General features: G+C 41.5%; 1 protein-coding gene and 1 long non-coding RNA gene across 3 annotated transcripts in view; one reads left to right on the top strand and one right to left on the bottom strand.

The window, feature by feature from the left end:
* On the top strand, nucleotides 1-24,852 carry LOC115295644 (zinc finger protein 420-like). The gene is made up of 3 exons (XM_029943736.1): nucleotides 1-334; nucleotides 833-928; nucleotides 20,758-24,852. Exons 1-3 carry the CDS (start codon nucleotides 175-177, stop codon nucleotides 23,652-23,654), a joined length of 3,153 nt encoding a protein of 1,050 aa, XP_029799596.1. The 5' UTR covers nucleotides 1-174; the 3' UTR covers nucleotides 23,655-24,852.
* The window catches only part of LOC115295660, a 27,093-nt gene continuing 12,680 nt past the window's right edge, over nucleotides 12,031-26,443 (bottom strand). Inside the window, exons 3-5 of one of the 2 annotated variants that reach the window (XR_003910513.1) lie at nucleotides 14,521-14,667; nucleotides 13,265-13,366; nucleotides 12,031-12,448 (exon numbers count right to left, since the gene is read on the bottom strand). This is a non-coding gene — a long non-coding RNA (uncharacterized LOC115295660). The remainder of the gene's footprint in view (nucleotides 12,449-13,264; nucleotides 13,367-14,520; nucleotides 14,668-26,443) is intronic. The other variant, XR_003910512.1, reaches the window with a different exon arrangement.

A 26,443-nucleotide genomic window follows, 5' to 3' on the forward strand; every position in this document is an offset into this window, starting at 1 on the left:
TGTCCATAGGGTGTTTTGCCAGAAGGAAAAGATAAGAGAGAAAAAGGAGGTTAAGTCAAATGAGGGACCCTGGTCAGTGGGTACAAGCAGGTGAGCAGTGAAGGTCAGTTCTTGGAGTCTGCCTGGTGACAGTAACTGCCTCTGTCATCGTAGGTACCATTGTGAACACTGCCAATGGCCACTGGATCACTGTGGTATTTATTGCAGGGACGGCTGACCTTCCAGGACGTGGCTCTAGAATTCACTCAGGAAGAATGGGAATGCCTGAGCCACAGTCAGCGGGAACTGTACGCGGATGTGATGCTGGAGACCTATGGGCACCTCCTCTTCTTGGGTGAGGATCACTCCTTCCAGATTTCCCAAACCACACTCAGGGTTCTGTTCCTTCCTTTGAAGACTCTTACTTGGAAGCTCCTCTTTGCACGACTGGAATCCGGATCCCTGCAGTAAGGGAAGAATGTTGGGATTTGTAGATGTAGGGAAATACCTCATGAGGATTCCTTTTCTGCTTCAGCCTCCCTTTTTGTCAGGTGCCACCATCATTTCTGTCAATTCATAGCAATTCTAAACGCTGAGTGGCATAGGATGGTACTGCCCATATCTCAAACTCCAGTTTTTCCTGCTTATTGTATCGGTGTCCTTGGAAGGGAGGTGATGATGGGAGTATTTGTACCTCCTCCTGCAGGTCCTGAAGAGGCTCCCTCTGCAGCAACAGCGTTTGGGAAGTCATGTTTTAGAATTCTCCCATGTCCTCTCTGGTCTACTGAGTACAGTGCTGGGTTGAAAGGTCGAATGTCCAGCAATAATTACACTCCTTCTTTCTGATAAACAGGTCTCCTTGTATCGAAACCAGACCTGGTCATCTTTTTGGAGCACGAGAAGGAGCTGTGGGGTGTGAAGAGACAGGAGACAGTAGCCTCACACCCAGGTAGGTGGGAAGGAAGCAGACGACTGAGGTGAGGTGTGAAGGGGGAAGATAGAACTTGAAGTGTAGTTCAAGGAACTGTCCTTGAATGGAAAATCGTTTGTGAAGCCCTGTTTTATATCTTTCCCGCTCACAGAGGGACATCTGCTCTCTGGTCTGTCATGTTTTTTCATTCTCCAAGGACAGTCTTTCAGCTCCAGTGCAGGTCCACCCCCCCCCCACCCCCGCCACCCTGGCCCCCAGTGAGGATCTCCATAATGTGTGAGCTTCTCCGTTGCTTTGAGAGCCCCAGAGGGTATGTCTGTATTTGGAGGACCTCTGCCATTTCTAAATTCTGTTTGGCTTCTTGTGACACGTGTGTCGGCGTCGTAGTGGGCATATTGGGGTTTGATGCAGAAATCCCGGGAACACTGGAGACAGAGATCACAGGTTTTCTGCTGTTTGTTTGCCAAAGTTATAGAGGCTTTAATCATAAATGTACAATATGAGGCTCAGAAATTTCAAAAGATCACAAAACATCTCCCTCAAATGACAAATTCAATCCTTTATTTCAAATCAGAACTTTATTTGACTTTGTATGAACTGAAATTTGAAATTTCCACTGTGTGTTCCGTTGCTCAATGGTGAAATAATTTAATGTATCTCTGTGTATTCTAGCATTTCTGCATATGAATGCCATAGGGGACCCAGAACATTTAGAAGTTAGAACTCACAGCCTATAATAATGTCTCAGTGGTTATCCTGTTTTAGTCTAGTATTTTCATCATTTAACCATTTTGTCTTGTACAGTAGGAAGTTCCTGTCACTTTTTCCTATGTGTTTTCACTTTGTAATATATTGTGTATGAGACACACCTCTGATGGTTTTGAATCCAAAGTTCTATCTGACATGAGGAAGTGCCTTATACGAAATGAGATAGACGGGGGCCTGAGTGGCCCAGTCGATGGAGCACTGGACTTGGGCTCAGTTCCTGATCTCACATTGGTGAGTTTGTGCCTAGCACGGGGCTCTCTGGTGTCTGTGTGGAGCCTGCTGTAGATCATCTGTCCCGTCTCTCTTTGCCCCTCCGCCGCTTGAGGGATCTCTCTCTCTCTCAGCAATAAATAAAACTTTAAGAAAAATGGAAGTGAGGTAGATAATTAGGAAAATTAGATATATATAACAAAAGGATTGTTCATGAATGTGATTTTACTTCAGGAAAAAATCACAAAACTATTCTTTTACTCTCCTCAGAATGTGTCTGAATTTCATCCCACATATTTATTAGTTTATAATGTGATTCTCAGAATATTTTGCAACGTTGGCAATGTTCCTTGATTTAGAAAGGAAAGGGTTTTTTTTAGGCAGCTTAGTTCTAAGCCATCGATTATATCCTTGCCCTCTATGTAAGAGGAGGAATGTATTAAGAGAATAGTGCATTTTTTTTTAATGTTTTTAATTTATTTTTTAGAGACGGAGAGAGGCAGCATGAGCAGGGGAGGGTCAGAGAGAGAGGGAGACACAGAATTGAAGCAGGCTCCAGGCTCTGAGCTGTCAGCACAGAGCCTGACGTGGGGCTCGAACCCAGAAACCGTGAGATCATGACCTGAGCCGAAGCCGGACGCTTAACCAACTGACTCACCCAGGCGCCCCGAGAATAGTGCATTTTTAATGCCTTTTAATTTCTTATTTGTAAAATCTTTCAGTAGAGCACTTTGTTTGATTTTAATGAATAGCTTTCCTGTTTTACTGTCAACGGAGTCACGCTGTCAATTCAGTGCTCCCCGTTCGTGGGTACATAGTCACAGTGAAAATTATAGTTATATGGTAGGTTTCCTTTGAAAGGATTAATCTCTTTTATGTAGACTCTGGGGGAGTCAATGTGGTCTTCTGGTTCTGCATTCTATGATACTGTGCTTTTTTTTCTATGGACCGTCCTGCACGTTAGTTGTAGTTTCACGTACCTGTGTATTGTGTTACAGGATGCCGGTGTTCATCTAGGACACGTTAAGGCATTGTGAGTTTACGTCAAGTGTGAATCAGCATGCCCTTTAGCAGTAAAATTGTGTATGTATTTCTTTGCATAAATATTATACATACATATTTGCTACTCATCTTTTTTCTATCTTCTGTAGTTAGTAGTCAGTGAATGTTTTATCTTGTCTAGGTGAATCGTCATAATGATACACTAGTAATGTCTTGGTGAGTCATCATAACACCATTAACTTCATCATGTATTTATTGGTGACTTTATAGTCTCCTTGCCTGAGAGAATTACTCTTCTGAATTGAAATTAATTTTTCAACATTCTGTACCTCTAGGGTGCCTGGGGACTTGGTCTGATAAGTACCTAAGTCTTGATTTTGGCTCAGGTCATGCCCTCAGGGTCGTGAGATTGAGCCCTGTGTCAGGCTTGGAGCTGAGAATGGAACCTGCATGAGATTTTCTCTCCCTCTCTTTCTGTCCTTCCACGGCTCTCTCATGCACGCGGTCTCCCTCTGTCTGTCTCTCAAATAAATAAATAAATAAATAAATAAATAAATAATTCTGTACCTCTGAATCAAATTTAGATTTTTTTTATCCTTAATTGTGCTCTTATACCCATGACATGCTTTGGTACCATTCTCATTAACTTTTCTGTCTTCTGTCGTTTTTTTGTTTTTGTTTTTTGGTTTTTTTGCAGTTTAGATAGATGATACTTTAAACACCTTAAAGGTATAAAGGCCATATTAAACTGATACTCTCAGGGTCGCCTGGGTGGCTCAGTCGGTTAAGCCTCCGACTTCGGCTCAGGTCAGATCTCACGTTAGTGGGTTCGAGCCCTGCGTCAGGCTCTGTGCTGACAGCTAGCTCAGAGCCTGGAGCCTGCTTCAGATTCTGTGTCTCCTTCTCTCTCTGCCCTCCCCCTCTCATGCTCTGTCTCTGTCTGTATCAAAAATAAATAAAACATTAAAAAAATAAATAAAAATAAATAAACTGATACTTTCAGTTGCATCAAAATTATCCTACTTACCAGCTCCACCCCTGCACCCACCTTAAGTTACGGGTGTCACTAACTCCTTTCAATATGTACTTTATTACCTAGATTAATGATTTTGTATTTTTTTTTAATTTGTCTATTTATTTCCTTAAAGAGATCCAGCAGGGAAGGGGCAGAGAGAAAGGGGGGACAACAGATCAGAAGTAGGCTCTGTGCTAATAGCACAGAACCTGAGGTGGGGCTTAACCTCCTTACCTATGAGATCATGACCTGAGCTGAAGTCTGATGTTTAACAAACTAAGCCACCCAGGCACCCCTGATTTTTTATTGTAGCAGAAATTAAAGTCTTGTGCTTCCTCATTACAACATGACAGTTTTGTATAATTGTATATATTTTTTTAATTCTTTATGTGTTTTTATTGTTGAGACAGAGAGTACCAATGGGGGAGAAGCAGAGAGACAGAGACAACAGATTCCACAGCAGACTCCAGGATCTGACTGTCAGCCCAGAGCCCAACCTGGGGTTAGAACTCACAGACCATGAGATGAGGACCAGGGCCAATGTTGGTCGCTTAACCAAATGAGTCACCCAGGTGCTCCAGTTGTATAAATGTTTATATTTAGCAGAGGCCTTTATGTTCTCATGTGGTTTCAGTTACTGTTCAGAGTCCTGCTATTTCAGCCAGAAAGCCCTCCTTTACTATTTCTTGTAGGACAGGTCTACTTGTAAACTTGGAGGACTTTTATTTGGTAAAGTCTCCATCTGTACATTCATGGAAAACAGTTTTGCCAGGTAGTGTGTTCTTACTGGATATGTTTTTTTCTTAATGTTTTTTATTTATTTTTGAAAGACAGAGACAGTGTGAGCAGGGGAGGGTCAGAGAGAAAGGGAGATACAGAATTTGAAGAGGCTCCAGGCTCTGAGCTGTCAGCACAGAGCCTGACACCGGGCTTAAACCCATGAACCGTGAGATCATATCCTGAGCCGAAGCCAGATGCTTAACCAACTGAGCCACCGAGGCATCCCTTAGTGGATGTGTATTGAACATTGAATATTTGAATACATTTGCTTGTACCTTTCTTCCCAGAAGGTCTGAGAATCCCACTACTCACCTTACAGGAGCTCTCCTGGATGAGATGAGTTGATTGGGCCGTGCTGGTTCAAATTTCTCTTTTCACCTGTGAGTTACGATGGTTCATTTTGTGTCACTTCGTTCACGTCTTGACATCGATCCTCCTGCGAATTCGCTGAGTTTGTTGTATTTGTCTCTTCTTTCCACATTTAAACTTTAATTCTTCATATTAATGATCTGCCTCCGTCCCCACCCCTTTCCTCAGGGGTTCCCGTAATGTACTTATTGGGTCATCTGTTGGTTTCCCATGAGTCCCTAGACTCTGTCCTTTGATTCTGAATAGATCATTGAACACAAGAATACTTTAGGTTGTCTGATTCTTTCTTCTTGATCAAGTCTGTTGATGACCCCTTAGTGTATTCTTAAATTCACTAATTGTAATCTTTGTCTCCCTATTTCTTGTTCATTGTTGGTTACACGTTCTGTTTCCTTGACTTTCCATTTTGGTCATGAATAGAGTTTTCCTGCTATCATTTAGTTAACTATCTATTTTTCTTCTTCCTCCATGAGCATCTTTAGGATGGTTCTTAATTCTTTTTCAGGCAGTTAATAGTACTTAAATAATTTAGGGCCAGGTAGAGATATCTTTTGTTCCTCTAATTGGAACACGATTTCATATTTCCCTGTATCCCTTTAGATCTTTGGCCAACATTTGGGAATTAAAAAGCAAACAAACAAAACCCCCCACAAATACAACAAAACAAAACAAAACAAATATATGAAGATAATGGCCTCTGGGCCGGATTGTGGGCTTGGTTTGTACAGAGGGCCACAAATTCTAGTCATTCTGGAGACAGTGACACATGTTCTGGGCTTTTGTCATGTCTGAATTTCTGTAACTGCCAACTTTAAAAAGTGTAGTTACTTTTTAGGGTCCATGATACCTTCTTCTCTCTGTCCTCAGCTCTGCAGTGTCCGTTGTTTGAACAAATGCTCACCTTTTGTTGGAGCAGCCACCACAGTGTATCCCAAGGCGTTCTCATTCCTACTGCTTTCCGTGTCATGCAGGACAGAAGCAAGCCCTTCGGGGCCACAAGGAAAGGAGGTCGTTAACATCCATTTGTTTCTCTCCTCAACACAGAGAAGACTTCTCTCACAGTGTTGCCCTGGAGTGTCAGGGAGCGTGAGCAGTTGCTGTAGGCAAGTGTCCTAAACATTCTTTGCCTTTTCCATGTGGCCCTTCTTCTTTTGTACTTGCCTGGGCATGCTATCTGCTCTGATCTGGCTTCTGGAGCCCTCAGAAAGGTCCTTTGGTCTATTTTTGTCTCCATGGAGGAGCAAAGTCCTGGTGCTTCCTGTTTCTCCAGTCTGCTGATGGCCTCTCTTGGGTATTACTTCTGCACATTAGCATATTTACATATATGCATGTCAGTGTAGTAAGTGCGATGACTTCTTTTGTATCGTTTAGTTGTGTCACCCCCGAGGCTTGTTGGCAGACAGACCAAGAGGAGTCATGTGGACAGTGGTATTGGCAGCAGTGGACACTGTGGCCCCGAGTACTTATCCTGAAGGGATGACGGGGAAGGTGGTGGGGTGTAGTGAAATGTAGAATGTATGTTCATGAGGGGTGTAACCAAGCAGGGACAGTTACCCGTAATGGAATCCTACTGCTAGAAGAGATCAAGGACAGAAAACCTTCTGGGGAAACCCCTCCCTTAACATCAGCGCTTTGAAGAACAGTGCCTTAGAAGCAGATGTCAAAAGTCTGTTTTTAAACATACATCTTCGCTGGAAGGGCATTTGGAAATTCTGAAAAGTCACCTAGTCCAAACTGAAAATAATCACTGAAAGTATTTCAAATATAAAATTGGATTAACCATTCACTAAAACAATTCTGCAAATTAGAGATTTGAAAAGGAAGATAAAAATTCAAAATGTGATTGATTGGAGAAGTCCTGTATGTAGGATTCATTATTTTTTCACCAACACATACTCCCCCTGTTCCAGAGTCTCTAATTTTGATAAACGCAGATGGGTTTTATCTAAACACCACTGTTCAGTAGTTACCATATGATACTTAATGTGGGGCAAGGATTTATATGCTGTGTTCCCAGGAAGGCCTTTCATTTAGGACTCTAGCTTTCATAATTACTGAGATGTTGATAGTGGAGACAGAAGTTACCCAGGCGATGAGTGTGTGAAAAACATAAGTGAAGAGTCAAATTGAAATAAACATGAGAGAACTCCATCTCCAGAGAGCCAGTATAAAAGTAAGAAATGTTGGGAAGTCTTGTATGGAAGCTGAAATCTTCTTGTACATCATTCTATCCTGAATGGAGAGAAGACTCAAAACCGTCGTGACTCTGGGACAGCTGTTAACTTGTTTTCAAATCTCACTCAATAGCAGAGATTTCCTAATGGGAAGAAATCTAACAAATCTATACAATGAGGCAAACGTTTTGACTACTACTCAAGACTTATCGACCTAAGGAGATACATACTATATACTTGAATTTAACTACCAACACCCAAACACACACGCGCACATGCACAGTGACACACACACACACAAACACAAGTATATGTGGCAAAGTTGTGAAGCCCAACTACAAACCTTCTGAACATCAGGGAGAGCATGGTGAATGAAACCCCATAAATGTAAAGGACGTGGTGAAGTGTTTAGCTTGTAAGGAAGACTATTGAACACAAGATAATGTGTCCTGAGGAGCTAACTTAGAGATGCCAAGAATATTGGCAAAGGCTTTACCTGGAACTGAACCCTTACTTAACACTAGAGAAAACACAATGGATAGAAACCCTAGAAATGTAATGAAGGAAAAAGGAGTTTGGGTTTTAATATACACTTCAGTAAAATCCAGAGTCTTTATAAAGGATAAAGACTTGTAAGATGTTGACATTTGGCAAACTATAGAATGAAAAGGCAAATATGAACAAAATCAGAGAATGCACAGCCAGAAGCAGTGAGTAAGTACCACTTTTCAGGCATGATTCTAAAGCAGAGTGTTTATTTAGAGGAAAATCCAAAGTTGATCACCAAGATCACTTACATCAGTGTAGGCGTAAGGGGCACTAACCCTTCCACCTGTGAAAATCTGTGGGGATCTCTTGAATCCCCAGAACGTAAAACCCTACCTGCTTTTCTATGGAGATAGCCTATTGTTGACCTGAAGCCTTACCTAGGTCATTACCAGTCACTCATCCCATTGTTTGTTTGTTGTCTGTATTGTAAGTGGTATTGTTATAATTAAGTAAGCTTGAGAAAACAAAGGATGATGGAAGCCATAATGCACACATATTTAGAGTAGTTCATTGGACTTACATTTTTAAAAAATCTGTGGATACTGGACACACTCTGTTTGGACTCATGTTATTGAATGGTCAACTGTATTTGTAAGACTCTTGAAAGGATCAAGGGATAGTGGATGTCTGAAGAAGGCTAATTATTCTCTTTTTTCCTGTTGACCATATGTAAGGTTTTTTTGGCATGGCATATATTATTAATTTTACTCCTAAACCTTCTCATGCCATGGCTTTATTGCTTATGTCATGCAAAATTATTTGATTGTTGTTGTCTCACAGACATGAGGGTCTCTTTTATGATGGGAAATTCATGCTTACGGACTTCTCCTTGGAAGATTAAGGACAGTGTTCTGTACTATATATGAAGGAGGACTCCATGGGGATGCTTTTTCTGATGGACCTAGAAGAGTAGTATCAGTCACCAGGAGCTCTTCGGGGCATCAATCTTTGCATTAAAACTAGAGAAACATTCTGGATTGACATGTTTTGCCAATTAGTGTTTTGAAAAAATACGTAGCAGATCATGAATATCTGAGTGTATCTTCATAATAGTACTTGTTACAAGTCAAGAATATTAGGTCTGTAGTTGAAAAGAGATTTTACAGATACCTGAGGAAAGTATCACTCACTCTTCTGTAAAAGGTGAAAGATTCTTGTCAATCTACTTTGACTCAGTAATTAGCGTGAGTTTGAACAGTGTGGAATGTACAACTCACAGATCCATCCATCAGAGGAACAAGAATGATCCTTGAAAGATTCTAATATGTATTTTGACCAAGGATCATACAGTGATTTTACAGTGGTTTGTTAAGGGTACATTTGAAGCGAATATATATCCATTAGTAAGCGTGAATGGATTTTAGTATGTGAACTCTGATTTATAATGAGAGAAGTGGTGTCCTAATCCACCCTTAGCCTGCGCCATTGTCATCTAGGTTGCAGGTGAACAAACAGGAACACAAAGTACCCTTGACCCTTGTACAACATGGGTTTGAACTGTGTGAGTCCAACTGATAGGCCGATTTATTTATAGGACACTAATGTAAATATATTTACTCTTCCTTTTGATTTTCTTAGTATTTTCTTTTCTTGAACTTGATATTAGGAATACCATAAGAAACACCTATAAATTATCAAGTATATTTTAATTGACTACAATAGAAGCTATTAAAATGACATTGGGGTGTCAAACTTTTAAATGGATTATCAACTGCATGCCTGGTGGGTACACGGAACCCCTGCTTTATTCAAGGGTCACTTGTACTTGTTTAAGCAGTAGGGTGATATCACAAATAATCTTTTCCCAGTGGCCTTAATTTCAAATTACTTGAACTTCTGTTCCCCAAAGTTTCCATATTATATCTTTGCTTCCTTTTTGTAAGTGCTGGGGCTTTAGGTGCTTTTAATCAGGAGGATACAGAAGTATTATTGAGAGTGTGGCTGAACAATTTCTTGCTCCTGCTGTCTTGGAATCCATTTTGTATAACCAGGCTGGCTGCAGGGAGTTTGAACTGACTCTAGCTCCACCCAATAGCAGACTCACTAGATAACAGCCCTACCATGGCAAGTAGATAGAAGTTCCTGATAAGAATTCCCCATAAGCATTTGAAGAAGAAAGCCCATTCTCCTGTGTTTGCCTCATGCATCCCTTAGAGAAGACCCCTGCAGAGAGCGGTGCCATGCTCCACTCCTTTTGCTGCAAATTGTGCATTTTAGACTGAGCCCAGGCAATCCAAAGCACCCCTACCATGCACCCCAAAAAGCGTCTGCCGCAGTTCCTGTCATCCTCTACTTGTACTCAACCTTGACCTCGCCGTCTTACCCCTCATGGCAAAGTGTGTACGTTCCACATGGTCCATGAGTAGTAAATGATTTCTTCTTTGTTGATTGAACCTTAGCTCACGAAATAATTCACAGCGGTTCTACTTAACAGCTGCTAATTGAAAAAAGTCACCACAAACGTAAGAAGTCACTACAGAATTCTCAGTCGCTATTTAAAGTCTTAACCTATGTGTTGTGTTTTGTTCTTTCCTAGTGTGCTTTTTGTCGGCATCTGTAACCCATGTTATTGAGTGGTCAGCTGTATTTCTAAGACGCTTGAGCCTGGAACCTATTTCTGATTCTGTGTCTCCCTCTCTTTGCCCCTCCCTGCTCATGCTCTGTCTCTCTCTGTCTCAAAAATAAAAATAGAACATTAAATAATCTGTCAGCACAGAGCCTGATGTGGGGCTCGAACCCACCAACATGAGATCATGACCTGAGCCAAAGTCAGAGGCTTAGCCCACTGAGCCACCCAGGTGCCCCATGGGTTGCTCTTTTTAATATACCCTGTAGAACACCTACTAATTCCTTTCTGTTTCTCCATTAACACCACTTTTATTGCAATGAGCTGTGATTTCATGGGATCCAGGACCTCCTTTGCCTGGGTAAGGAGTACAAAATCCTCTCATCATCTCCAGTACATGTATATCATGTGCTTTTTCACAGTTTAGGTGTTTTCTTCACCCATTTATTTCCCTTGGAAGATTCACCACAGAAATTTAAGGTAAACCGTCATGGGTATTAGGATTTCTTTACCTGGTTGAACGTAAGATTACCCCCACCCCACCCCGGCCCGGCCCCGCCAGGGACATTGGGGAAGGGAATGCTACAGGTCACCTGATTTTCTGCATTGAATCATGCCAGTCATACCCTTGGAAAATATTTGACGACATGAATTGAATAGTGTTTGTAAGATTTAATAGATGGAGGCAGAGATGAGAGGAAAGAAAGAGACCAAGTTATGGAGCCAAGAAAGCCTTTATTGGGATCTGTGATTCCCGGGCGAGAGTCCGTGACTCTGGGAATGGGGAGTCAGGGACGTTGTGTCTGGTAAGGGAGGGGCAGGTTTTTTTATGGTGAGGGAGTTCCAGGTTTGATCTTGGGAGGGCAGATTATCAAATAAGGGCATTTCAGGGACATGGCGGAATGGAATAGGTTGCCTCCTCTGTCAGGGTGATGGGAAGCTGGGGCTTCATGATTGGCTGTTTTCAAACTGGCGCAGGACATTCCAGGTCTGCAGGTGAGGGGTAGGGGTCGTTGGTGCACGTGCTTTTCTCCAACCCACAGCAAAATGGCCACTCGGTCACCATCTTAAGGTAAGTCTTACAGTTTTTATCCCGTTTCTTGTGTTGGTTTCATGAGTATTTTACGATGTGGTGGAAACATAGACAATTAGGCAGGAGCCAAATCAGGGTCATGTGATTAGAAACTATTGATAGGAGATTATTCTCCATGGTTTTAAGTTTTTTCATTTGTCATAGTTAGAAACATTGAAAATTCTCATTCTATCATTCCACTTAGGTTTGTGTATAAAAAAGCTTTCTAATATAATGATAGTATCTTGCTCTTAGATAGAGGACAGGGTTGTTTCTTGGACACAAAAATATATGTCTGCACCATCGGCAAAGGTTCCAGCAGATAATGCTAGATTTTCCTTAAGACACTGGGGTTTCCTGTGCTCAGGTCTCCCGTATCCACTGTATGTGCAGATTCTCCCTGTAGGAGTTGGGGCGGGGGGCTGAGCAGTGATGTTAGAGCGATCGTGGCGTCTATGGTGTTCACCGTGTCGTGAGCAAACATCCTAACTGCAGCCAGAATTTGAAAATTATTACAGACCACCTTGTTACATTATGGAGCGTGTAGAATCAATTTTTAGAGTTCTCAAGATTATCCATTGACTTTATCAAAACAAAGTAGATACTCATGGGATGGGTTTGTTTCTCCTCTTGTTTTTGCAACTCTTTTGTGATTGATTTGTACATAACTGTGATATCATATTATTATTATCTTTCTTTGACTTACGTCACATAGCGTAATACCATTTAGGTCTGTCTACTTTGTTACAAATGGCAATCAGGAACAACAAAAGCAGAAACATCAGCAGAGTGGAATGGAGAGGGAGCATGGGCAATATGGGTAAATAGAATTGGGAAGGACAGGGTTCCAGTTATGGAATTAGTCAGTCATGGTGATACAGGATGCAACACAGGGAATACATTCAGTGGTATTATAACAGCACCGTATGGTGACAGATGGTAGCTCCCTTGTGGTGAGTGAATTAATGCTATAGAGTTGTCATATCGCCAGCCTTTACATCTGATCCGATGTAACATTGTATGTCAGGTATACCTTAAGAGAAAAGAGAGAACACAAATTAGGTACCAATACACATATGCATATATAGGTTACACTGTTTTCTTCAGTTGCCTGCAACGAAAGGTAACTGACTCTCCAAATCATGCTCATCCTAGGTGTTCATAGTAAGATGTAGACTTAGGAAAGCTAATTTATCGTTATCAAAATGGAGGTGAAGGTAACATGCTGGAGAAAAGGTAGGACATGGGAGGGAAGAGAGTGTGCCCAGCTCAGTGAAAAAGTGAATAGGAGCATCCAGAGGAGTCTGGCGTCCTCCCTGGCTGAGCAGCCTAGGAGACACTTGAAGAACAGTCATTTCTGTGAGAGCTTCTGAAGTTGTTCACCCTGCAATGTGCTCTCTCTCATCTCTCCTCTCCTAATGTGCCTGTACTCATGGGCACATGTCTTCTGAAGACTTTTCTGTCGATGTGGATTCTTTTGGGAAAACATGAAAATGCAATTAAATTTTATGTCTATACCCTTTTGAGGCAAAGTCAGATTTTGGCAAGAAACCTGATTTGAAAACACAAGAGATCCTGTGGCATGAGGCTGTAGGAATTACTAAAAACACAGGAAAAACTTGATATTTTCAAAAGCTATGAAATCCAAGGGCCCAAAGCTAAGAAGTGCAACACTGCAATCAGAATCTGTTGTACCTGCATTACTTATTCAAAGAGGCACCTATTTCCAAGAATACGTTTGGCATGGTGACTAGAAGAAGGAGGAAAAAAAGTGGTTGGCCATGTTCACCGTGCAAGGGTGGAGGCATCTGGACAGAAATGTGAAGAGAGAGAAGGGCCTTGGTCTCACCTATTTTGTCCTCTTCCCCATGATTAAGAATCCTTTGAAACAGTTCATCTTCTGTGATGCAGGCCTGGAATTTGGGCTGGGGCATACGTTCCGCATGTGAGTCTAGAGGGGGCAGTATGCTTCAGATTACAGAAGTATTTTTGTGGTTTTGCTTCATTTTGTAAATACACGTAGTACCCTTGACTGAACTCAAGCTGGATACCATGGAGACTTGCTTTCATCTGTTGAGGTGAGCCTCTTCCTTCTCTTTTTCTACTACCTCGAAAGGATTCACCTTTTTATTGTTCTTTGGTTAATCTTGAGAAAGAAATGCAGTAAGAGAGCCGTAGATTCAGCCCTGGCATTCAATAAACTCTGCCTGTCCCTTTCTACCTTCCTGAATGAATCATATTTGTATGGAGAGGTACCTTCCTATGGGCACTCTCAGGAAGGAAGACAAGAACATCATCCTTGAAAGAATATGAGACGAGATACCAGTCAGCAGGAGGACGGGGACTTATCAAGAAATGGTCATGTTTACTTTGAGATTGTGATTTACTTCCTTGGTGCTCTGGGCACGTAATTCCCAGCAGTTCTTATATGTCCCCTCAAGAATGCTAGGAACCTGAAAACACTGTGAGCCATTACTGGTCTCTGCACTTCATTTGCTCTGTGCTCTCTGCAGGATCCCTCCACGATAGGTCAATATTTTGTCACATGTAACATGAAATACCTTGGGCGGATGTACTGAAAGATGTGCATCCATCACATCATTTACCCATGGAAATTTGCATCTGTGTGTCATACTGTTTTTAATTTCTTCAGAAAATGAAAGCCCTCTCGTATGTTTTCTGCAGATACTAGTGTAGAAAGTGGGAATTCTAAATCAGTCAGGCCTTGTTGCTGAAAATTCCCATTTGATTCTATACGCATCCTATATACTCAACTGTCTTAAATATGTAAACTATAATTCAGCAGAAAAGATCAATGAAACAAAAATTTTGAAAACGCTAGGAGATTCACAAACAATAGCCATGTCATTTGTTTCAAAGTGAGTGTTGTCTCTGCTGGGTGTTTGGAGGACACTAAAACCTTCCATCACAAATAGATGTATGTGTTTTAAGCCCCTGCAAAGATTTCTTGGTTTCAATGACCAAAACAGTTTAACTCTATCACATTTATTTTTTTAAATGTTTTGTCATTTTCATAATTTGTGTTGTATCCTTACTTTCCTCTTTTGGTTGATGAGTTCTGTGTTTCAGTCATGTTTGTATTACCTTTTCCACTTTGAATCGTGCTCTGAACCATCTTTTAGGGTTTCCTTTGTATAGTGGTCTGTGTTTTCCAGTAGTAGACAAATTCCAAGTCAGACGATCTGGGCTAAAACTTGAGCTGCACTGTTATGACAGTATTCCCAAGGTATTCTGTGAAACGGTAAAATCAATTCTAAATGTTTTTAACGTTGATTAATTCTTTTGAGAGAAAGAGAGAGAGACAGATCATGAGCGAGGGAGGGGGAGATACAGAAGCCAAAGCAGTCTTCAGGCTGTGAGCTGTCATCACAAAGCCTGACGGGGGCTCGAACCCACGAACTGTGAGATCATGACTTGAGCCGAAGTTGGATGTTTAACCGACTGAGCCACCCGGGCACCCCAATGTAAATCAATTCTAATGTTCTCGCTGGTCACGTGGATTTATGGGAGAATTTATGGAAAAGTGTTAGAATGGTGTGTGGTGCTTAGTAAATGTTCAAGAACAGTAGCTGCAGTTCTTGAGGATACAAGTTGTAATTTCCACAATAATCTTTATCTTCAAAGTCCTCGTGACTTTTCTTTTCCTTGCTTTCCTTTTTTATGTTTGTTTTGTTTTCTCTTAGAATTTAAAAGCATGTCTTTGAACTGAGTATGTTAGCATCACTTGCAACTTGAGAGAAATATGGAAACTCAGACCTCAGCCTGAAATCCAAGTCAGAATATGAATTTAATGAGATCTTCAGCTCATTGTTATACACATGAACATACATCTAGCTCAGCATCCCTTGTCCATTATTCTATGCCTGTCTTTATGTCTGAAGGATGTTTTGTGGTAACTATGGCTTAGTAGAATGCTTCACATTAAGAAGTGTTTGCCACCAAGGTGCTTCTCATTTCTGGGATGATCCTGGGTAAATATTATGCTGTGACTTCACTATGAATGTCTGGATGGATTTTTGATATATCTGCTAAAAATGGCATTGAGGTTCTGATAGAGATCATTAAATGAGCAGAGCACGTTGAGCACTATTGGCAGCTCACGTGTGAACAATTCTGGTCCAAGAACATGTATATATTTCCATTTTTGTCTTTCAATTCCTGCACAATATTTTATAGTGTTAAACGCGGTTTGACTTCCATCATTATGTTCAAATGTAAGCGTTTTTTGTATAGAAACACAGTAATTATTATGTGTTGTGTTTGTATTCTCCAAAAAAATGTAAACTATGGATGAGTTTTACATACACGGATTCTTCAGAAGGGAGAAAATTGGCAGCGGAGTAGCAGGATCCTAGGCTCCTCAGTTCTCATGAGTACATCTGGATAATTGAGAGATTGTTCTAAAAATCCCACAAATGGGCCTGAACGCTGACAGCACAAAATCCCCAACTTGTGAGAAAGAAGAGGCCACACACACTGAAGATGGCAGAACGTTTAAAGACATGGTTTTGGGAGAAAGGAATTGCGGTGCTGCAGAGGACAGAAAGCTGTGATCAGGGAGCAGGTCACGAGACCCAGGAGCACACACGGGAATGCTTATGGAAAACATTTCCCCAGAATCATTGGCTTGGAAAACAGGAAGGGCAGAATTTCATGAGCTCTGGCAGCTAGCCTATCTTTGTTTTTAAATTTAATACTTTATTACCAATTTGGTTTCCATATAACACCCAGTGCTCTTTCCCACAGGTGCCCCTCTCCGTGACCTTCATCTCTCTTCCCCTTCCCCCCTCCCCTTCAGCCCTCAGTTCATTCTCAGCATTCCAAGTCTCTCATGATTTGCCTCACTCCCTCTCCTGTACTCTTTTCCCCCCATTTCCCCTTCCAATGGTCCTCTGTTAGGTTTCTCCTGTTAGACCTATAAATGCAAGCATATGGTATCTGTCCTTCTCCGCCTGACTTATTTCGCTTAGCATGTCACCCTCCAGGTCAATCCACTTTCCTACAAATGGCCAGATTTCATTCTTTCTCATTGCCATGTAATGCTCCATTGTATATATAAACCACATCTTCTTGGTCCATTCATCAGGTGATGGACATTTAGGCTCTTTCCGTGTTTTGGCTATTGTTGACATTGCTGCTATGAACATTTGGGTACATGTGCTCCTATACATCTGCACTTCTGTATCCCTTGGGTAAATCCCCAGCAGTGCTATTGCTGGGTCATAGGGGAGTTCTACGGATAGTTTTTTGAGGAACCTCCACACTGTTTTCCAGAGCGGCTGCACCAGTTTACATTCCCACCAACAGAGTAGGAGGGTGCCCGTCTCTCCACACCCTCGCCAGCATCTGTAGTCTCTTGATTTGTTCATTTTAGCCACTCTGACAGTGTGAGGTGGTATCTCAGTGTGGTTTTGATTTGTATTTCCCTGATGCTGAGTGATGCTGAGCATCATTTCATGTGTCTGTTGGCTGTCAGGATGTCCTCCTTGGAGAAGTGTCTATTAAAGGCTTCTGCCCATTTTTTTCACTGGATTATTCATTTTTCAGGTATGGAGTTTAGTGAGTTTCCTTGTAGATTTTGGATACTAGCCCGTTATCTGATATGCATTTGCCACTATCTTTTCCCATTCTGTTGGTTACCTCTTAGTCCTTTTTTTTTTTTTTAATTGTTTCCTTTGCAGTAGAAGCTAGCCTATCTTGAAGCCTGGAGTTTTCAGGATCATCAGGCTTGGCTGGGATAGAGCCAAGAGGGCACTGTGCTGCTTCTGGAAAGAAGGCAGGCCAACGACCTGGGGTCAGTGTGGCAAATTCATCTGACTAGAATACACAGAGGGGGGCATCATTCACTACACTAGCACTTTCTGACAGGCCAAGTTCTTGGACATGCCTGGTGAACTGAAGCCCTGACTGGAGCTCCTTCTCTCTGATGCCTGTCAGCATCAACACAGAGCGCCCCGAGGGAAGTAGCTCAGTAGGGACCCTGGATATCTGTCTTGCTTCCTCCAAGCCCCCAGCTCCCTGTGCTCAGTTGGTACTGCCCTTGTCTGTCAAGCCTGCCCCAGACCCAGTAAGGTCAGCCCCTGGCCCAGGAGACCTGTACCAGCTGCTGCCCACACCACAAACCTGACCAGACGGTTCTGCGGTGCCTCAGTTCCGGTGGAGTTGATGTCAGGTGTCGATTCACAAGCGACCACAGCGCCCCTAGTTATGACTTACCATGTTTAGGCCATGGACCCTACACTGTCCATAGCAGTCACAGAGTGCACCTGCAGGCCACTGGCTTATATGTTGTGGCAGGAGGCCTAACTGCGTCTTCTAACATACAGAGGAAGGCAGAGCCTTAGACAGAATGCCAAGGTGGAAAAATTTATCCAAAGTCAAAGAACAAGATAAGGCCACGAAGGGATATTAAAGTGAAACGGTTATTAGTAACATGCTTGTTGGAGAATTTAAGGCAACGAATACTCATAAGGATACTCTCTGGGTTGAGAAAAGAATAGTGCGAATGGTCCCAGGGAGCTACAGCACTTAAAAAAGCATCAAACAGAGGTGAACAATGCAGTGAACAAGACTGAGGGGCACTTGGGTGGATTAGTTCATGAAGCATCCAATTCTTGAATTTGCCTGAGGTGATAAGGTCACAATTTAGGAGATGGAGCATGATCCTTGTCTCTGTAGTAGTCAGGCCTGTAGCCTGATAGGGATTTTCTCTCCCTCTCTTCTGCCTTCACCCTCTGTTTCTCTCTCAATAAACAAACAGGTGTTATTTTTTTTAAGTAAAAAAAGGGGGGGGGGGACAGGCTTAGCAGTGAACAGCATGTTGGAAGTACAAAAGAATGACTTTGTCACCTAGAAGAAGATAAAAATAAAAATAATGAATCTAAGCAAAAGACAGGAGAAGAATTGTACAATAGTATTGATATAGGGAACTCAGAGACTCTATCAAATGTAATAATATTTCTATTATGGATGTCCAAAGAAAATAAGAACAGAAAACAGAACATTTATTTCAAGAAATACTGGGAGAAATCTTCCATGTTCCTGGAGGAAAACAGACATCCATATCCAGGAGTATGAAAATGGCAAAAACAAACAACAATAACAACAGCAAAAACACAAACAAAGAAAACTATTTGCTGCCTTTAGGAGACTCCTTTAGACATAAAGACACCTGCAGATTGACCTCGGGGAAACTGGAAAACACATAGCATGCAACTGGATGTCAAAAGAAAGCTAAAGTGGCAAGACTCCTCAGACAACCAGACGTTTGTTTGTTTTTGTTTTTGTTTTGTTTTGTTTTCATTCTACTTGGTGTCCAAGGAATGCTGGCCTCACAGGATACTTTTTTTTTATGTTTTATTTATTTTTGATACAGAGAGAGACAGAGCTTGAGAGGGGGAGGGGCAGAGAGAGAAAGAGACACAGAACTGGAAATAGGCTCCAGGCTCTGAGCTGTCAGCACCGAGCCTGACACGGAGCTCGAACCCATGAGATCTGACCTGAGCCAAAGTCGGAGGCTTAACCGACTGAGCTACCCAGGCGCCCCCTCACAGGATACTTTTAAATATGTTTCCACTCTTTCACTATTTGTAGGATTTTGAATAGATTATCTTTAGTTATTATTTTTTTACATGTCAGTATTGAAAAACGAATGCATGTGATCTTGGGCCTTTCTGTGCCGAGAGATTTTTTTATTTTGAATTCAACTTTCATTTTTCTTATAGGTCTAAGAAGATTTCTGAATTCTTGGGTTTAAGAGTCCTATTTCAATCCTAGCAACTTGTGCATTTTTAGGCATTAAGTGGAAATCATTTTTTTTAATGTTTCTTTCTGTGAGAGAGACAGAGTACAAGCAGAGGAGGGTCAGGGAGAGAGGGAGACACGAAATTCAAGCAGGGTCAAGTCCCAGAGCTGTGAGCACAGAGCCCAACGCAAGGCTCAAACTCTCTAAGCCTGAGATCGAGACCTGATCTGAAGTCAGACGGTTAAGTAACTGAGCAACCAAGCACCCCAGTGGATTTCTTTCCTAGTTTTTAACTTGACTATATATCATTGTATATGTAGTTGAAGGATTCCTAGTTTTGTTCTTCTCCTAAACTGGACATTCCTTTCAGTGTTATGGTATTTTTTATTCTGGTTTCCGTTTTATTCATGTCTTTTTTTTCTTTCTAAATAAAATAATTTCAGATGTTGCTTATCTATTCCTTCCTCTAGGGAATTTCAGCTGTCTTCCTTTTCTAGTTCCTTTTGGTGTCATGATATTTATATGAATGTTTTCCTTATCTGAAGCATTTATAGCATTAAAAAATAGAAAAATTGAACGTCGTAAAAAACTTAGCAGAAATAATACAAGCATTGACAAAAATAATACAAAATAAACGTGAGGCTTCTTTAGGGTTTTCTATAGATCATGTCATCTATGATCCGAGATACGTTTCATAGTTTCTGGCCTTTTTTACAGTAGTGTGTTCCTTTGATTTAGTAACCTAGTAATGCTGGTACCACAGAGAGTATTTTCATATATTCGCTTTTCTTCACTCCATGGGAATTCTTGTAGAGAAATAAAGTACTTTTCCTGAAGTATTTTCAATGATCCAGTGACATGAACAGACATAGGACTTTTCCTTCATCGGAGTTAGTTTGTTTTTTCTTTGTTTGTTTGTTGTGTTTATTTTTCGGTGGCCCTTTCAATCTTCTTCGTTGTTGGCAGCAGTGATATTTTTTCATGATGGAGTATAGTTGGTTGTACCATTTTTTGATTTTCTCATCTATTGGTGTCAATTCGTGAGCATATAGTTATCCATTGTTGCCTCTTACATACCTTTTTATTTCAGCAGTGTCAGTTATAATCTGTCTGCTTTTACTGCACTACTGCAACTAGAATTAGTCTCTTCTCTTTCATTCTTCCTTGATTGAAAAGTATATCAGTTTTGTTGATCTTTTCTGAAAGCCGATACTTCCTGTGTTTGATATGGTCTTAGCTTTACTCTATCCTATTTTGTTGATTTCAGTTGTATGTTTAAGGTTTCTTCTGTGGTAATTTTGGTTTTGTGTGGTAATTTTCCTGATTATTTGAGGCATAGGAAAATGATTTGCACTGTAGCACAACAGTACTACAGAATTTTCATTTAGGCAATATGGTCTGTGTGTTGTATGCAAGTTTTGTGTCCATGGAGGGTGCAAGTCCTGATGATCCCTTCTCAAACTTTTGGCTGACGTTTTCTGATTGTTTTTAAGTTTGTATAATGGAGCTCTACAGTGTATTCATCTGAGAGTAATCAGTGGAATGATGTTACTTTCCTGTTGTTTGGTGTCTTTCAGCTGTATCTTCGCAATGCACCGAGAGATTCCTGCCAACGCCGTGCTTAGAACATTCTCTTCAAAAGGTGTCAACCGGGGAACATAGTACCCTTGAGAATTTTCATTTAATGATAGAACGGGTCAACCATAGGGAGAGTGAAGGGCATGCAACAACATATCCTGACGGCCACATCCAAACAGAGACATCTGCCCATAAGAAGAATCTCACTGCCCAAAGTGGTGAACAGTACAAAGTATTTGGCAAAACTTCCCCTTTCAAGTTAGCTATTTCTGTCAAGCCGGGTGTTTCAGTAACCAAACACTCAAATCAAATTTTGACACATAATTATTTGTTGAGAGAAAATTTTGAAAATCAGGAGAGTGACCTCATTCATGTTGAAAATAAGTATTTGACCCAATGCGAAAATGGGATTGGACTGACCTTTCACTCAAATGTATCTGAGAATCATAGATTTAAAACTGAAGAGGAAAGTGTTAATTGGCATCAACTTGAGGGGCACATCAGAAAGAGGTCAACCCAAGAAAATGACGAGGCAATTTTGAATGGACATAGAATTGCTGTTTGCAGTGAATCTGAGGCAAAATTTAACCAAGGCTCCAACGTTAACAAACATCTGCATACTCATTTGCCAGAAAACCATGTTGAATGTAATAAAGGTGAGGAAGTCTTGTCTCAAAGACCTAAACGTATCATACAGAGGAGGACACATCTGGGAGACAATCCTTATAGAGAATGTGGGAACGCTCTGCAGCTATCCCCCAGTGTTGGTGATCCTCAGACAAGTTGTGTGGGACAAAAGCCATCCACAAGTAATAAGTCTGGAAACACATTTACTCAGTCACCAAGACTAAATATGCATAACACAACTGGTACTGGAGAGAAAAGGTACACTTGTAAGGACTGTGGCCTAATCCTTCATTGCCACTCAACACTATCTCAACATATGCGAATGCATGCTGGAGAAAAGTCATACAGCTGTGAAGAATGTGGTCAAACCTTTAAGGACTACTCATCGCTAAATAGACATGAGCAAATCCATATTAGGGAGACACTTGACAAATGTCAACAATGTGGCAAGGCCTTTAATAGGCACTCCTACCTTAGAACACAGCACAGCATCCATATTGGAGAGAAACAGTACCAATGTCAAGAATGCAGCCATGCCATTAAAGGGCAATCCAACATCACTTATCATCACATGGTTGTCACTGAAGAGAAACCTTACCAATGTAAAGAATATGACAAGGCCTTTGGCGAGCACTCACACCTTAGTCAACATCTCAGAAATCATACTGCAGAGAAACCTTACACATGTGAACAATGTGGCAAGGCCTTTACAAGACACTCAAGCCTAACTCAACATCACAGAATTCATACTGGAGAGAAACCTTACAAATGTAAAGTGTGTGGCAAGGCCTTTCGCCAGCACTCAAGCCTTACTCTACATCTCAGAATTCATACTGGAGAGAAACCTTACAAATGTAAAGTGTGTGGCAAGGCCTTTCGCCAGCACTCAAGCCTCACTCTACATCTCAGAATTCATACTGGAGAGAAACCTTACAAATGTCAACAATGTGGCAAGGCCTTTAGCCAGCCCTCAGTCCTTACTAAACATCTCAGAATTCATACTGGAGAGAAACCTTACAAATGTGAACAATGTGGCAGGGCTTTTACAAGACACTCAAGCCTTACTCTACATCTCAAAATTCATACTGGAGAGAATTCTTACAAATGTGAAGAATGTGGCATGGCCTTTTCAAATCACTCAAACCTTATTCAGCATCGCAAAATTCATACTGGAGAGAAACCTTACAAATGTCAAGAATGTGGCAAGGCCTTTCGCTACCCCTCATACCTTAATCTACATTTCAGAATTCATACTGGAGAGAAACCTTACAAATGTAAAGAATGTGGCAAGGCCTTTATAAAGCACTCACAGCTTGTTATCCATCTCAGAATTCATACTGGAGAGAAACCTTACAAATGTGAACAGTGTGGCAAGGCCTTTATAAAACGCTCACGGCTTTCTCAACATCTCAGAGTTCATACTGGAGAGAAACCTTACAAATGTGGAGAGTGTGGCAAGGCCTTTAGCCGGAACTCAAGCCTTACTCTACATCTCAGAATTCATACTGGAGAGAATCCTTACAAATGTCAAGAATGTGGTAAGGCCTTTATAAACCCGTCAAACCTTACCCTACATCTCAAATATCATACTGGAGACACACCTTACAAATGTCAAGAATGTGGCAAGGGCTTTTTAAACCCATCACACCTTAGACAACATCTCAGAACTCATACTGGAGAGAAACCTTACAAATGTGAACAATGTGGCAAGGCCTTTAGCAGTCAATCAAGGCATATTCTACATCTTAGAATTCATACTGGAGAGAATCTTTACAAATGTGAGGAATGTGGTAAGGCCTTTATAGACCACTCAAGCCTTACTCGACATCACAGAATTCATACTGGAGAGAAACCTTACAAATGTGACAAATGTGGCAAGGCCTTTACCAGTCAATCAAGGCATATTTTACATCGTAGAATTCATACTGGAGAGAATCTTTACAAATGTGAGGAATGTGGTAAGGCCTTTATAGACCACTCAAGCCTCACTCGACATCACAGAATTCATACTGGAGAGAAACCGTACAAATGTCAAGTATGTGGCATGGCCTTTCGCCATCAGTCAAGCCTTACTCTACATCTCAGAATTCATACTGGAGAGAAACCTTACAAATGTCAAGTATGTGACAAGGCCTTTCGCCGGCACTCAAGCCTAACTAAACATCTCAGAATTCATACTAGAGAGAAACTTTACAAATGTGAACAATGTGGCAAGTCCTTTAGCCAGTGGTCAGTCCTTACTGAACATCTCAGAATGCATACTGCATAGAAACCTTACAAATGTCAAGGATACGGCAAGTCCTTTAGCCAGCACTCACACCTTACTGAACATCACAGAATTCATACTGGAGAGAAACCTTACAAATGTCAAGAATGTGGCCATGCCTTTCCCCGGCCATCAAAACTTTCCAAACATCACAGAATTCATATAAGAGAGAAACCTGAAAAATATTAAAAGAATGTCAGTGCCTGTAAGTGGCCTTCAGGCTTTATTGGACATCAGAGGATTCCTAGTGGAGAGTAACCATAGAAATATAAACAGCATGGCAGGCTCTCCCTACTTGTCACAACATACTCAACATCGTAGTTATCACATAGGAGCAAATCTGAAATGGAAAGAAAGTGGCCTCCCATTTACCTAGAATTCAGTCATTGCTCAGTGTCTCAAAATGCACTCTTGATGCAAACCCTAGACATGTAATGAATGAGGAAAGACCATCATTTTAAATTACACTTTAGCAAACAGCAGACTGTGCATATAGGAAAGTAACTGGGATGATAGATTTACAGAAGTATTAAATTGAACATCAAATGTCAATAAGATTACAGACATCAAAATAGAAAGCAGCACATCAGTCACTCTTTTGAGACATTACACCAAAATACTTGTAGGGAATAACATAAAGTTAAACACATAGAAAACATATGTCCTCTTCTGGTTTGGAAGAGTTTGTGGATGGGTTTTTGCAAAGTTATAATTAATTTCAATATGTGCTTTGTTGTCGGGAGCCATTCTGAACTCACCAGTTGAGAACACTTGTGAGGTTAAGGCCGGTTTGCAAGGCCTCCTGCTGTCAGAGGATGACTGACATTCATCCCCCCTCAATTGTTTTGGCTTCAGCACTGACCCCCTACTACGTACCTTGTTGATTGGTATGGAGAGTGACTTGTCCCCTTATAGCCCTACTATGCTGATTGCACCCTGTAAAGGAACTTACTGTAGGACCTGCTTCTTTTGTGATTATGGAAACAAACATTTTCTTTCCTGAGAATCCTGTTTTTCTTATACTTCCCCTTAAGTCGACAGGCTCTTGATCCCCGCTCACTAAGACCTAACTTCTGCCTTTGCTTTGCTGAAAACATTGTCTTCTATTTGAATGCTAAAGATATCTTTTTTTGTATGATAAGCATCTAAATCACATACATCAATCACTATTAATAAAGGCTATACATTAGTTTTCTGCAAATCTGTGTTCTGTGACATTTTTACATATCAAGGAAATTTGTCATCAGAAATCATTTTCTAAGGCAAATGCCACTTCTGTGCTGTTCCCCATACAAGTAACCATAAATAAAGCTGAGTCTCAAAGTAGAGATGTCTGCCTGGTGATCAGAAGGAATCTCAAGGCTCTCTCATCCCTCTCTCCCAGACACCGTCCGTCCTTCAGGGACCCCTGGACCAGCTAGAACATGACTCTGGCAAGTGTCGCCTGAACAGGGACCTGAAGCAAAGCCCTTCTCTTTTAACTAAGTCTTTCCCACTGCATTAGATGGGATGCTTAATATTCCATCATAGGGAGCCACAGACCCCTCTACATAAGGTAAGTACGGTTAGTTGGTGGATAAGTAAAGAACAATTTTTGAGACAGTATGGGCAATAAAATGTCTAAGGAAAGGAGCCTCTTAATAGACATAATAAAGGTATGCCTTCAATCAATTGCTCAATTTTTTAATTTTGTTCAAAAACAGTGCCCTGGTTCCACGAAGACAGAACTGTCAGCCTAGATATCTGGAATCAGGTTGAGGACGGTATTAGACAATGTTATATTTCACAAGGACCTCAAAAGGTCCCAGTCGAAGGTCTTTCTTTATTGACCCTTAGAAAGAAGGCGCTAGACCCCTCCACAGAGACTTGAGGAATCTTCAAGCCCACAGCCCCTCCAAATGATAACAAGGGGACTCAGGGACTGGCCCCCACTCCACCACTATAAAGCTTTCAAATTTAACATCACACAATTGGGCTTTCCCCGTTCAGACGACAGGGACTTTGCCTCCATCTGGGTCCCTTCCTCCCATGCCACTTTCAAATGGAGTAGGGCTCAGAGCTGCCGTTAGAGAGGCAGAAAGTAGATACAGATTTTGTTTGCTGTGTCCCTGTTGCTCTTAAGGGAGAGTTTGATGACGACCCTTCTTGGGGACCTCTTCCCTATAACGTTGTTAAGGAACTAAAAACTGCCTGTGCCGAATATGGGCCACCTGCGCCCTATACACTCACATTGCTAGAGGCCCCGATGTCCCGTTGGATGACGCCTTAGGACTGGATTCAGGTTGCGAAGCATGCCTGTCAGGAGGCCAATATCTGCTATGGAAAGCAGAATATGATGAGCTAGCTAGAGAAAGAGCAGCAGTAAGTAAAAGGACAAATAGGAGAGACAATGCCCTTGATAAACTTCTGGGCGAGGGTGACTGGACACTGCTCAAGCTCGAATGTATCTTGACCAGGACACCTGACAACAGGTCACTGATTGTGCCTATCACGCATGGGACCTTTGCCGGTCGCAACAGGCAGGGCCGCTCCCTTGGGAGAAATCCGACAACATTCGGATGAAAGCTCTGAGGATTTTTTATCTAGACTCCTACAAGCTGTTAGAGTGATAACTAATGATGAGGCCGTGGACATTCTCATTAACCTACTAGCGTTTGAAAATGCCTCTTCTGCCTGCCAGTTATTTTTACAGCCTATAAGAAAAACAGGCACCTTAACTGATCATGTCAATCAATTTGAAGAGTAAGTCCAGCCTTTATCCAGGGCGTGGCTATCACAGCAGCTTTAATGGG

Source organism: Suricata suricatta, chromosome 7 (assembly GCF_006229205.1).
Source record: "Suricata suricatta isolate VVHF042 chromosome 7, meerkat_22Aug2017_6uvM2_HiC, whole genome shotgun sequence".
Taxonomy (NCBI): Eukaryota; Metazoa; Chordata; class Mammalia; order Carnivora; family Herpestidae; genus Suricata; species Suricata suricatta.

What these genes read in the sequence shown, in the direction of transcription:
- LOC115295644 (XM_029943736.1), top strand. Translation starts at nt 175, where the DNA reads ATGGCCACTGGATCACTGTGGTATTTATTGCAGGGACGGCTGACCTTC. An exon ending in TGGGCACCTCCTCTTCTTGG is followed by an intron (nt 335 to 832) that starts GTGAGGATCACT and finishes TCTGATAAACAG; the next exon opens with GTCTCCTTGTATCGAAACCA. An exon ending in GACAGTAGCCTCACACCCAG is followed by an intron (nt 929 to 20,757) that starts GTAGGTGGGAAG and finishes GGTGTCTTTCAG; the next exon opens with CTGTATCTTCGCAATGCACC.